At 39.8% G+C, this 12,105-nt stretch overlaps 1 protein-coding gene across 2 annotated transcripts in view; it reads left to right on the top strand.

Annotated features, from left to right (window-relative positions):
• CCNF (cyclin F) overlaps nt 1-2,621 on the top strand; it is a 32,268-nt gene extending 29,647 nt beyond the window's left edge. The window contains exons 16-17 of one of the 2 annotated variants that reach the window (XM_007499417.3): nt 521-687; nt 1,319-2,621. In XM_007499417.3, coding sequence (XP_007499479.1) covers nt 521-687; nt 1,319-1,782 — 631 coding nt within the window. In that variant the 3' untranslated portion in view covers nt 1,783-2,621. Of the gene's footprint in view, nt 1-517; nt 688-1,318 lie in introns of both variants that reach the window. The other variant, XM_007499416.3, reaches the window with a different exon arrangement.
• Nucleotides 2,622-12,105: the final 9,484 nt, after the last annotated feature.

Here is a 12,105-nt window from a genome sequence, read left to right as displayed (position 1 = left end):
GAAAAGTCTTTATTTGTTTGATTAAGTAGAGGAGGCATGGGTGTCTTGAGAGAAGGAGTAAAGGGGGATAGGATTTGGGCCCAGTAGGTTGGAGAAGAGAAAATTTGAAATGACCACATACAGAGTCCATCAGGGAAGAATAAAAGGACCAGAACAAGCAGCTGTAAAAAGGTCCATTTAAGATTAGTTAACATATTTGTCTTGACTGGCCTGGTAGGCATGGTTGTGTGACTTCTTCCCATGACTCCAGTAAAAGCAGGAAAAATAATGGGAAGGGGCTTATGTTTGAACAAGCACTTAGTGATATGATGCTTGCCCTATAGCACCAGAGGGAATGAATGACTTGCCAAAGGTCACATGGCTAATTATTCAGTGGCACTACCAGGACTGGAATCAGTCTTCTGTATCTTGACTGCCAACCCAGGATTCCTGGTTTGTTTTAGGTTTTGTGGGAGCGTCTCCACTATGCCACATGTTCTAGTCTGTATTTAATTTGGACCATGTTCTCCTTCCTCAGAAGAAGGGAAAACAGCATTCAGGAAGATAGGGGCAGTTTTGTAACAACACCCACTGCTGAATTATCCAGCCAAGAAGAAACTCTTCTGGGCAACTTCCTGGACTGGAGTTTGGACTACTGCTCTGGGTACGAAGGAGATCAGGAAAGCGAAGGAGAGAAAGAAGGAGACGGTAAGTCCTGGCCCATACACTGGGGTGAGGACACATCCCTCATTGATCTGTGCTAGCCCGGTCTTTGTCTAAAGATACTGAAGGCCACTTAAACATGCAGCTGGTGGTGGCTGTCTCCACTTTTTTCTCATGCCCAGAAAGACAAGCCTATTCTTGCTTAAGTTTCATTATTTCAGCAAGCCTGGAGAAAGTAATAAATGATTATTATTTCTGCCACTTCCTGGTCAGGTTAGGCCTTTGCCATCTGTACCACCTGTGCTAGGACAAGGACACGTTTGAATTTTTTTATGTAAAAATATCAAAGAGGAGCATAAATGACTCATAAATTTATAAAAGGTTAATATCCATTCCCCAGTAGACAGATAGTCTAATAATGTTAGCTGCATTTGATCTCTGTGGTTACCATTTCCAAGGCTGCTGCTTCTAATACCCTGAAAGTCTGTATTTCTAAAGTAAAGGTTTAAAACTAGTGAGGGTTTGCTGGTCCGTGAGGGACACCTTAGTGCCACCTCCTAGCTCCTTTCCACAGCTAGGCACGTAGCCTCCTCTGCCCGAGATGGCAGCCTGGGCAGGGCAGCAGGGTGAGGCCAAGCCAGGGTCTTCACCTCCACGTTCTGTTGTGCTCCCACAGTCACGTCCCCCAGCGGCGTCCTTGACGTCACGGTTGTGTACCTGGATCCGGAGCAGCACTGCTGTCAGGAGTCCAGCGACGAGGACAGCCGCCTAGAGGAGCGCCACGAGGGGCAGGAAGCTCCTGGCCTGAGGCCAGACCCCAAGCTCCCTGACAAACACCGGCTCCTTTTCCAGGACAGGAGGGAGCCCAGAACCGAAGCGACCTCTGGCTACTCCTCAGTCAACAGCGCCAGCCCCACGTCCTCCGTGGAGAACAACTTTGGGGCGTTTCTCAAAACTACCTCAGTGCTGTCCCCGGGCAGTGATCGGAACGCTCACCTGTGTACGCCCACCTCCTTGGAATCATGTTTACAGTCTCTTCACACCAGTCCGGTAGAGAGCAGCCTCCACCGGAGACCAGTGAAGAGGAAAAATGTGGCTGAGCACAGTGACAAGAAGAACTTGGGATTCTGGAGTCTGTGATTTGTGTATGTGATGTGTGTCGCTTTAAATGTTTACTAAAAAAGGGAGAATTTCTGTAATGCCTTCTAAGGGTTGTGGGGGAGGGGGGGAGGCCAAAAATGTATACCTTGTAAACTCCAAAGGCACCGGACAAAGAATCTGCTGGGGCTGCCGAGCGGTGGGCTCAGCCAGCAGAAGACAGAGAAATCGCTGTTGGCCATGAGTGGAACTTCTTCCACTTAGTCCTATGCAAAACAAAAAAGCAGACAGCAGAACTCTCCATCCAAAAGAACAGTACCAAATTCTTCTCTTTGGAAATGTAAGCCCAAAGCTATCATGCCTTAATGCGTCGCCACCTTTTCTTTCTGTGGGGACCCCAGAGGCCGAACAACCCCCTCTACTAGCTCTTCAGAAGTGCCCTCACCTAAGGTCTCTTTCCAGGGGAACATTTTACTGCGTAAAATCCAATGTCTGGGCCCAGTCCGGTGCCTGTATTCTGGGTTTCCAACGGCATTGAATTAGCAGGCACATTCCCTGGAAAACACTTTATTGGTGTTGCCCTTCAGAGTGACAGGATACTCCTCGCATTCAGCATAGTTTCCTTGTGCAGTGACTACCTACAGGATTTGGGCCGGGCCTTGGAGACCAAAAGATATCATTCAAAAGGGATTCTTTTCCCATTGAGCCCTGGAAATGTGTCCAATGGTGGCAGAGGTTATTTAGAGCTAAAAAGAATGGTATATTTTAGCTTAGAACTCCCCATCACTAACCAGGTTGTCTGAAGCCTTCACTGCCAAGTGCCTTCCCCACCAACTTTTAGCTCTTTACAATAAAAGAGTCAAATGCCTTTTTTTAAATAACCTCATTGCCGTTTGCATCTTTACTGTCTCTACATCCAGTGTTGGTGCCAAGAACTGCTCTTTTGTACAATGGGTTTAGGACCACTTTAGTATCTTACCATTGCACTGCCCTCACTTAAATTCATCCTTTAAGATGAAAATAAACTCAATTACACGAGAAATGGGAATTTTTTTTTAATTACAATCCCTCTTTCCAAAATGGCATCATGACAAACATATGCTGAAAGCATTTTCCTCAAGATGTGATTTCTTTTATCTCCTTCCTGCCTGGAAATATCCAAAAAAGATCGGGGAGGAGAAAAAAACCCAAAGCAGTTTGTGTTTAAAGGGGTTTTTCATTGTAAATTGTCTGAAATGAAATAACACTGAAAATGTAAAAGTCATTGTTTTACTTTTATTAATTTCTGTTGAGTGAAATGCCCAATTTTAAGGATCCCTTTAATGATGGAATGTGGAAGAAATAATGTGTGAGCTAATAGCTTCTAATTCTACATCTTCCTCAGGAATTAGTTCAGCAGACAGGATTTCTATGGAAACATGCCTAGGGATATGATTATTTGGAGGCTTTTTAAACTTAGAAACTCAAAGCCAAGGAAAACTTCAACTGCTTTTAGATCAAAATGAAAAAACACAGGTCATGAGAGTGTTGTTGGAAGGACATTCTAGATATTTGAGAAGTTAAAAGAGTCGAGCCACTGGTTTTATGGAAATAGTGAAAAGTTCCATGATAATTGCAAACCTTAGGTTGCTGTTGGAAAACAACTCTTTCCATCCTTTTCATTCCCACTCTTAACCACCCCCCCCTTCAACCTGCTTACATGGGTCCCAGATTAATACCAAATTCCTAGCTGAGTAATGATAGTGGAAATGAACATTCAGTATTTCCCACTATTACTTACTGAGTCTTTTCTCATAGGGTTAATTTAAAAAAAAAAAAGCCTGCCATTGGAACTTCTTTTAGAAAAATTACAGATATATAGCTTGAAAATCAGGTTCAATTGCAGTTAAAAAAAATAATAATTTGCCTGATCCTGAGTTCATCTACCAGCAAACTTCAATCCCATGATGTTGGTTGAAATACAAAGTTGGCTGGGCTTGAGAACCTGGAGAAACTAGAAATGGATTCAAAAGCCTCCTCCCACTTGAGCAAAAAAGTTAACTACCTTTTTTCTTCCTTTTTCCTTATTTTTACTTCCTAAGTCAGACTTCTCTTAAGGAGAGAAAGAGCCAAGATTGTGTTTCCCAACTCCACTGGGACCCTATAAATTTCAGCATTAATGTTGACCTAAGAAAGGAGTCACTGGTCAGCAGCAACTGGACCTTCTGTTCAATATTATTAACATAGTGATGATAGCAGGATTCAAACCTTCACTAACATTCAGTCAGCCTCTTACTAGAGGGAGTTATATCTGGACTGTAAAAATCAAAATTAAATTACAATAATAAAAACATTTTAAAGGATTTATTAATGATCATTAGAAATAAAGGAATAAAAGGGATAAAAATTTTTAAAAACACATGTCCATGGCTAATCAGCCTATTTAAAACGTCCACCTTACCACCACCATGCTTGCTGTCATCATGCCAGAGAGAGGAGGTCCGCCCATTCAATTCCTCATCTATAGGAAGTACATAATGACAGGAAGTTGGTGGGCTTCTGGGAAATGTAGTTCTTTTTTAGGGTAACATTTTTAATTACATATTCCCCTGACATGCAGTGGAAGACTGGTCTCTCCAGTGGATCTTGTAAACCTAACCAACTTTTAAATTACAATAATTTGGGGAATAAAAGGGAAAATAAAACCAATGATTGCTAAGCGCATTGACAAAAAGCCAATTAGGGGGCAGTCCCCTTGGGCATAAGAGTATACACACAAAAACAAATGCAATTCAACCCCACACAATTCAAATCACTCAATCTTCTGGTGCAGCGTGTGGTGCCTTCTCCAAACAGTTCACTTTTCAGATTCGGAGAGGTAGTGTGCTTCTTATCCTAAAATTACTCTCAGAAAGAATTTAAACTTTGCAATTTAGAATAATAATGCATTCCCCCCTGAAGAGGATGTTGAAAAACACAGGAATCACTTAGGAATGCATGGCTGAGTTATGAGGTATATGAATCAATTGGCAAGAGAAATCAAAAACATCAAAAAAAATCCAAATAAAAGATAACTTCTGAATTAAATATAAAGTATCAAAGTCTTATGTGTAAAAAATCTAACGGAAAATAAACTTATAGCAGGTCCTTGAATCAGGGCCCAATTAAAGTGATTTAAGCAATTATGCACTTAACCAATCAGTAACCAGGACTACAATAAGTTGCCATACTATAAGAGAAAAAAGGACTAGATTTTTGCGTGATAGAGAAATGTCATTCCCTGGTCTGATTTTACCTTCATTCTCAGGGATAGAGGGAGCCAAGATGATAGCCAAACTTTGGTACTTGTCTGTGAGTATTTCACAAAGAGTGTGGATACACAGTGTCCTGCGTCTTAACATATGTCAAGCACTGCAACCTTGAGTCTCACACTAAGTACAAGTCCTTTCATATTGGCTTAGAAGTCCATCAATCCTAACTGGATTGGTTTGGTACTTTTTGACCTTATGCTTCTTGGCACCGTATAATGACTCTTGTTCCCTTCAATCAATGGCATCATTTTTGTAGTCTAAGGCTTTTGGCATTGACATTAGAGCAAATTTTAAACTTATATTACTGCAAAATCAAAAAAATTAAAGAAAATATCAATTTTGGTGACATGCTTCAAATACAAAGAGAAAAATAAAACTGAAATAGTATATTGCACATGCAAGCAAAAACAATAATAAAAAAAAATATTTAAAAATAAAAAATATATACCTTATAATCATTGACACACTGTCAGCTAAGGAATGGTAGAATACAAAGGTTTCTCACCAAAAATGAGATCCTTTTCCTTTTCAAACTTGGCCATGATCACTAACAGTTTTTAATAAAGAACAGTAGTACAGCATGTAATGCACATTCATGAAGTATCAAAATCCCAAAAGTTATAATAGCCCATCTAATGACAATAACAAACAAACCCACTATCATATTTTACATGAATTCTACTGTATGACATTTTAAAAACCTATGAATTGATGGGTATTTGTCACAATTTTTTACAGATGTAGCAAATCTTTCAACCTTGGCCAAGATATATATATTTTTTAATCTATTATTGTCATTATTACAAAAATGTGTTAGAGGAGTCTAGAAAAAAACAAGCCTCTGCACTGTTGATGTTGGGTCTAAAAAAATGTCACCAAGAATCTAGATCATTCTAGTGGAAGGGTAAAGTAAGCTGAAGAGTTACAAATTGAGAGATTCTCCCTCTTGAGAGCCATCCAGGGGTACCATGCCCTGGGATCAACTTCCCAGCTCCTTTGGTATGAGACTGTTATGTCCCATCCATTCACATTTTACAAATGTGTAGGTGGGGATTATAATAGTGCTCCACTTCAGCTACTAAAATGGACTCTTTACCTCTTATTACAAATAACTCGGAGGCAAGCAAAATGGTCAGTCAGAGTTGTTGAAAGAAAAAATATAAAAATTATGTCTGAAGACCCCTTAAAATCAATTTGAGATATTTAGCTCATTAAATTCTTCAAAGGTTATTAGCCAGGTTGAATCCATCCATCATCTATGTGACACTTAACAAATGCAAAATGGAAGAAAAAGCTGTTTATGGGCTTTACAATATTTTATGTTCAGTGTAGTTATAGGGGAAAGGTAACAATATAATAGTTAAAACAGTAAATTAAACTGATTCAGTGTAACAGAAGAGTATTGAATACATTAATATATGAACTTAAAACCAACCAAATTACATTCTAAACAAAACAGTAAAATACAATAAAATACAGAGACTTTCATAAAACAATGGAGTCTAAAAAGGTTTAAGATTTTCACCTACAGTCTCTTTAAAGTTCCTTTCTCTACCTGCCAGGAACATCTACAGAGTCACAATAGGGGACAGTTTAGAACTGTCAGGGGACAGCTTAGAGCTGTCAGAGAACAGCTATGGAGTTGCAAGAAAGAAAGACTGGAACATTATCAAAGCAAGGATAATGAAGGTTTATTGTAAGCAGCACACAAGATTTTAAGCTCTTCTCGAGAGAAACAATCTAGCCTCCCCAATCCTCCCCAGAATGTGAACAGAATGTGAACCCATTCTCAAGAGATCTTGGAACTGTTCTCAGCCTTGAATTGAGATTACTATGTTTTGGCATACTCCACAGGAATGGTATGTCACAAACACATGGGAAGAGGAACTCTATTCCATAAGGTCATGCATGAAAGGTTTACTGCATCAACCCATTCAGATTCCTTTTGTCAGAGTTCTGGTATTTCCCACAGCTAGAGAGAAGATGGGTTTGAGGAATCCCAAACTGGATGAATCTTAGAGACTGGGCAGGCCCAAATAGCAAAGGGTTGAAGGGAGATTAATTTCTCCCCTGAATCTCAGGCAAGATAATTGAAAGGACAGTGGTAGAAAGAAAAAGCATCCTAAAACCAGAAGCTGTTTGAAATAGACAAGGTACCACTCTTTCATAGAATGCACCATGCTTTCAATTTTTACTTCCTATTTGGAAGAGAAACTTCTTTCCTTCCCCTTCCCCCCAAGGTAAAACGCTAGGGAGCAATTTGTTTCCCCTGCCATGTGGACAGGGAGTTAGGAGGATAATCATTGCCTAAGGAAAATATACCCCAGTTTTTACCAGCTGCCTGGAGATCAACTCCAAGTTTGTGAATTCCAAAGATACAGTTGCAGCTACCAGCAGCCCAGCAGTCAGGGGGTCAGAGGCCAGAGAGGATTCAGGGGCAGGAGCAGGAGCAGACCACTAGGATTTAGCAGCTGGAGTGAGCAGAATCAGAAGCAGCAATGCCAAAGGCAGCATCAAGGAACCAAGGAACATGGCAAGAGAAGCAGCTTATCTCTTCTCAGCCAAGAGTCCCCCAGCTAAAAAACAGCCCAGCCTGTAGGGAGGGCAACCAGGCAAAAAGTGGGGAAATAAAAAAACTGCCAGGAGCAGGAGTAGCAGAGTTCAGAGTTCGTGGGGGTGGGGGTGGGGAATGAATGAAAAGCCATGACAAGAGAAATGTGGCTTAAAATTTTATCTAGGCTATCTTAAAAAATTGTGTTTTTTCTCCAACTTCTAGTTGCCATAAATGTAAAAATTAAAATTAAATATCAATAATAAAAATATTAATAATAATAAAAAGGATACAAAATTTAAAAACCATGTGCCCATGGCCTATTTAAAATGCCCACCTTACCACCACCATGATTGCTGTCATCATGCCAGAGAGAGAGAGAGAGAAGGCCTGCCCACTCAATTTATTCCCTGTCTACAGGAAGTATGTAATGATAGGAAGTCAGTGGGCTGGGCTCTCAGGAAATGTAGTTCTTTACAATTTTTTTGTTCAGTATAGTTATAGGGGAAAGGTAACAATATAATAGTTAAAACACAGTAAATTAAACTGATTCAGTGTAACAGAATAGTATTGAATACATTAATATATGAACTTAAAACCAACCAAATTACATTCTAAACAAAACAATCAGTAAAATACAATACAGTAAAATACAGATTTTCAATTATACAGGGGCAATACCTCAACTGAAGGATATCAAAAGTAATGGTCTATCAACTACATACTGGCCAAATTATGCTTCTGAGAACCCATCATGTCACGGTGAATTCTTGATGTTTTCTCCAATTTTTGCCAAACTGGCTGTCTGATTCTGAGACTAATAGATCTAAAGTAAAATTTTTAAATTGATTCTAGATGTAGATTACTACATAGTACCAAGAAACTAGCACTGCACCTCAAGACATGGAATGTCAGTGGAAGCTTGTTTACAAAATGGTCCCTGGCCACCCATTGATCCAATGAGGATAAATATGAACAATAAAAAGAGTAGTGTTCTAATCTTGTCATTAGGATCTGGTGAGAGGCCAAAGCCTTCATTCCTAACCATGATCCTCCACCTGCCCAGTATACTGGAGAAACCAAAATCCTGAGCAGTGTCATGCCCCAGAGGGTTGGGAGAGTAACTATTTGGGACTATTTCCACAGAGCCTTAAAACCCAACCTACTACCAATTCCCACGTTGTCAGCAAACTATTAATATCCTTAGGTTTATCTGATTGTTTAGGGAAGTCAAGGCATAATTGATGCTTGAAAAGACTCAGATTTATTTCAACTTCATTTTACAGATAGGAAAACAGGCTTCAAGAGGGAATGTGGCTTGTCCAAAGTCACAGTAAGAAGTAGCATTATCAATATTAAATATATATTGATTGATATCTTACTAAAACAGGCTGTGGGCTAAGGGGATATCTATGGCCATGATTAATCACCAAACTGACATTCTTGTGACTTATAATGTACATCCAAACCCCAGAATTGCTGGGAGCCATCAGGCCACAATGTCTTGACACAGTCACTTGTGGAGGCCAGGAGGTCACAAGGTGGCTCCTTGGCAGGATGGAATCAATCACTCAGCCCCTTCTATATGGTTTTTCTCATCAACATCCCTTATTAATGGAATTGATATGATTCTTGTTCTCTCTCTAGTCTCAGAAGGAATAATATAAGAACAAAATGCTTGCACACTATTCCCCCCAAAATATCACCAAAAGATCAGACCACAAAACCAAACCCAAAAGACCATCATGGGTTAGTTTTAATTATATAATTCCCAGCAAAAGCTGTGCCCACAAAGCCATGCCCAAATATCCCTTACTCACATACTCTGAAACGTATTCTCATAAGCCATGTGAATTTTAAAACTACTCCACCCTGCTCAGACCATACTTTAGAAGATCTGATTTAGCTATTTCCTGATTGTAACAATGAAGACACTCTCTTTAACAGAATCAGGAATGTCTTGTAGTACTTTACATTACTCCATCCTACTTAGACATACTTTAGGGGAAGATGAAGTTGTAATCTCCTGATTGAACAATGAAGGTACTTGGTTCTCACCTTATAGTAAAGCTAGAACTGTTAAGCTAAGTCTGTTTTTAGATCTAATACAAAAAGATGTTAAGTACCTATAAAGGTTAAATTAATCACAAAAAGGTCAAGTAACTAACAAAAGGTGAACTTAACAAAGAAGTGTGAAGTAGCTCAAAAGATATAATCTAACCAGAGAAGGTGAGAACTAAAGAGTGGACAGTCCTGGAGAAAATCTAACCCAAAAAGGTGAGAACTAAATAATGGGCAGTCCTGGAGAAAAGCATCTGCTGCAATTGGTAGCCGTGAAAGTTTAGAGGAGGAGACACAAGAGTGAAAGGTCTATAAAAGAGGATGAAAAGTTCAATTTGAGACATGCGGGCATTCAGATATTCAGAACTCAGCCTGGAGGAGTTCACTCAGACAGCTTCCTTGAGACAGTCTCATGGTGAGTGATAAGACTGACTCCTTTTTCCTAAGGCTCAGGGAAGCCCCTTTGGCCAAGGCCTTTTAACTCCTGCCTGGCTCAGCCTGAGTTGGAGCAGTTTAAATTAACTCTTTCCTCTCCCTCTTTCTTCTCCTTAATTCCTTCTCTCTATATTAATTAAAATCACCATAATTTCCACCTGACTTAGGTATTTTATTATTTGGGATTTTCCCTGGCGACCAAGTTAATTTAGATTTTAAGTCACAATGCTAAAATTATCCTTTACAGCCAATACATAAATAATTCATAAGGAGAGCCCTGTACAATATGCTTTGGTATACCATGCCTCATCATGCTTTAGTGACTTGATTTACCAACCAAAAACCTTCTTGAAAAACTCCCTAAAAAATTGAAAAATGATCAGCCTAATATTAAATCTGAATTGTGTTTTCAGTACCCCTTTGATCTCTCAACCTCACTGCTATGATTGTTAATTGTCTTTAGGATTTCTGATTAATTTTTATAAAAGGTAATAAGTGATTTTCCTTGATTGTCTGAAAACTCAAGCTCCTCACAGGTTAATGAGAAAATTAAACCACCTGTGATGAAATTGTTTATCTTGTGCAAGATCTTTGTGTATCCTGTCAAAATCAATAGTTACAGTGTAAGTATATGGAATGATCTCAGAATGTTAATCAAATGATTTGTTTAAATTAATATGTCACGGGGGCAACTAGGTAGCTCAGTGGATTGAGATCCAGGCCTAGAGATGGGAGGTCCTAGGCTCAAATTTGACCTCGGACACTTCCCAGCTGTGTGACCCTGGGCAAGTCACTTAACCCCCATTGCCTAGCCCTTACCACTCTTCTGCCTTGGAAACAATACACAGTATTGATTACAAGACGGAAGGTACGGGTGTAAAAAAAATTAATATGTCACCCAATTATCTGCATTTGAACATGTATGTTGAATAATGTAGCTGTGTACCAAGAAAATGGGTATAAAAATAAAAACCAAACCTGGACCAAGTAAAGCAGCCATTCCATGCAGAGTGTAGCCCCAGGCAGATACACACACAGCTGTCTTCCATCATTCATTTCCACCTAGCTGCTCCACCTGCTGAGGAGCTATGAACTCCGCTAGATCCCCCCAGCACAGAATGTTGGTTTGGGGTCACCTGGAACTTTTAAATGGCTCAGCCACATGGATTTGGGTCAAACTGAACTCTAAGCAAAATCTACAGAGTATCAGAATTTGGCTGAAGCTTTGACAATTCTGGAATCCCCAGCTCCGGAACAGAATCAAGGCAACCCTTGCCTCTCTTTACAATATCCTGTTCTACATACAACAATGCGTTGATGCACATTAATTACACAGTAAACCAAGCTGAAAGAAGTGAGGAAGATCACTATGGGAACAACCCTTGTAAAGACAGAGTCAGATGAGATATTCTATGTGTAGGTCAGTTTGACTGGATTGAAGAGCACTAATGTGTAAGTCAATCTAAAAACGTAGCCTGGAAAGGTCTTTAAATGCCAGGGTCTGCATTTGATCCTAAATGTAACTAGAAACCCTTGGGAGCTTCTGGAGCAGGGAAGAGACATGACCGGAACTGCTGTATTTGACCAAAGACCAAATGGGAAGAAATATAGGGTGCAGGGTGCCTGGAAAGCCAATAATCAATAATTGACTTTTAAAGTTCATAACTAGGAAAAGTGGAAGTATGACCTGCATATGGCCTGTGTTCCTATTCCAACAATCACCTGAAATATTCCTTGCTCTCCTCACTGCCACTCCTAGATCTTCTTCTATCCCAAACTCTCCTCCCTTGAGATCTGTGTTATCCAAATTTTACTGATCTTAAATATCTTAAATATGCCTTATGGCTCCTAACCCTGTTCTTTGTCTTCCATGTGTCCAGTCCCTCCACTCCAAAGTTCTTTTACAGGCCATCACTTCTATCACATCAGCTACATTGCATTCCCTTCCCTATCTTGACACCTTGATGAATCATTTAAGCTCTCCACTATGCTCTAGACTTGAGTCCCTTATTGTCTTGTCCCATCACC

Source organism: Monodelphis domestica, chromosome 7, assembly GCF_027887165.1.
Source record: "Monodelphis domestica isolate mMonDom1 chromosome 7, mMonDom1.pri, whole genome shotgun sequence".
Taxonomy (NCBI): Eukaryota; Metazoa; Chordata; class Mammalia; order Didelphimorphia; family Didelphidae; genus Monodelphis; species Monodelphis domestica.
The sequence above is the reverse complement of the archived record's forward strand: the minus strand, read 5'-3'. Positions and strand labels throughout refer to the sequence as shown.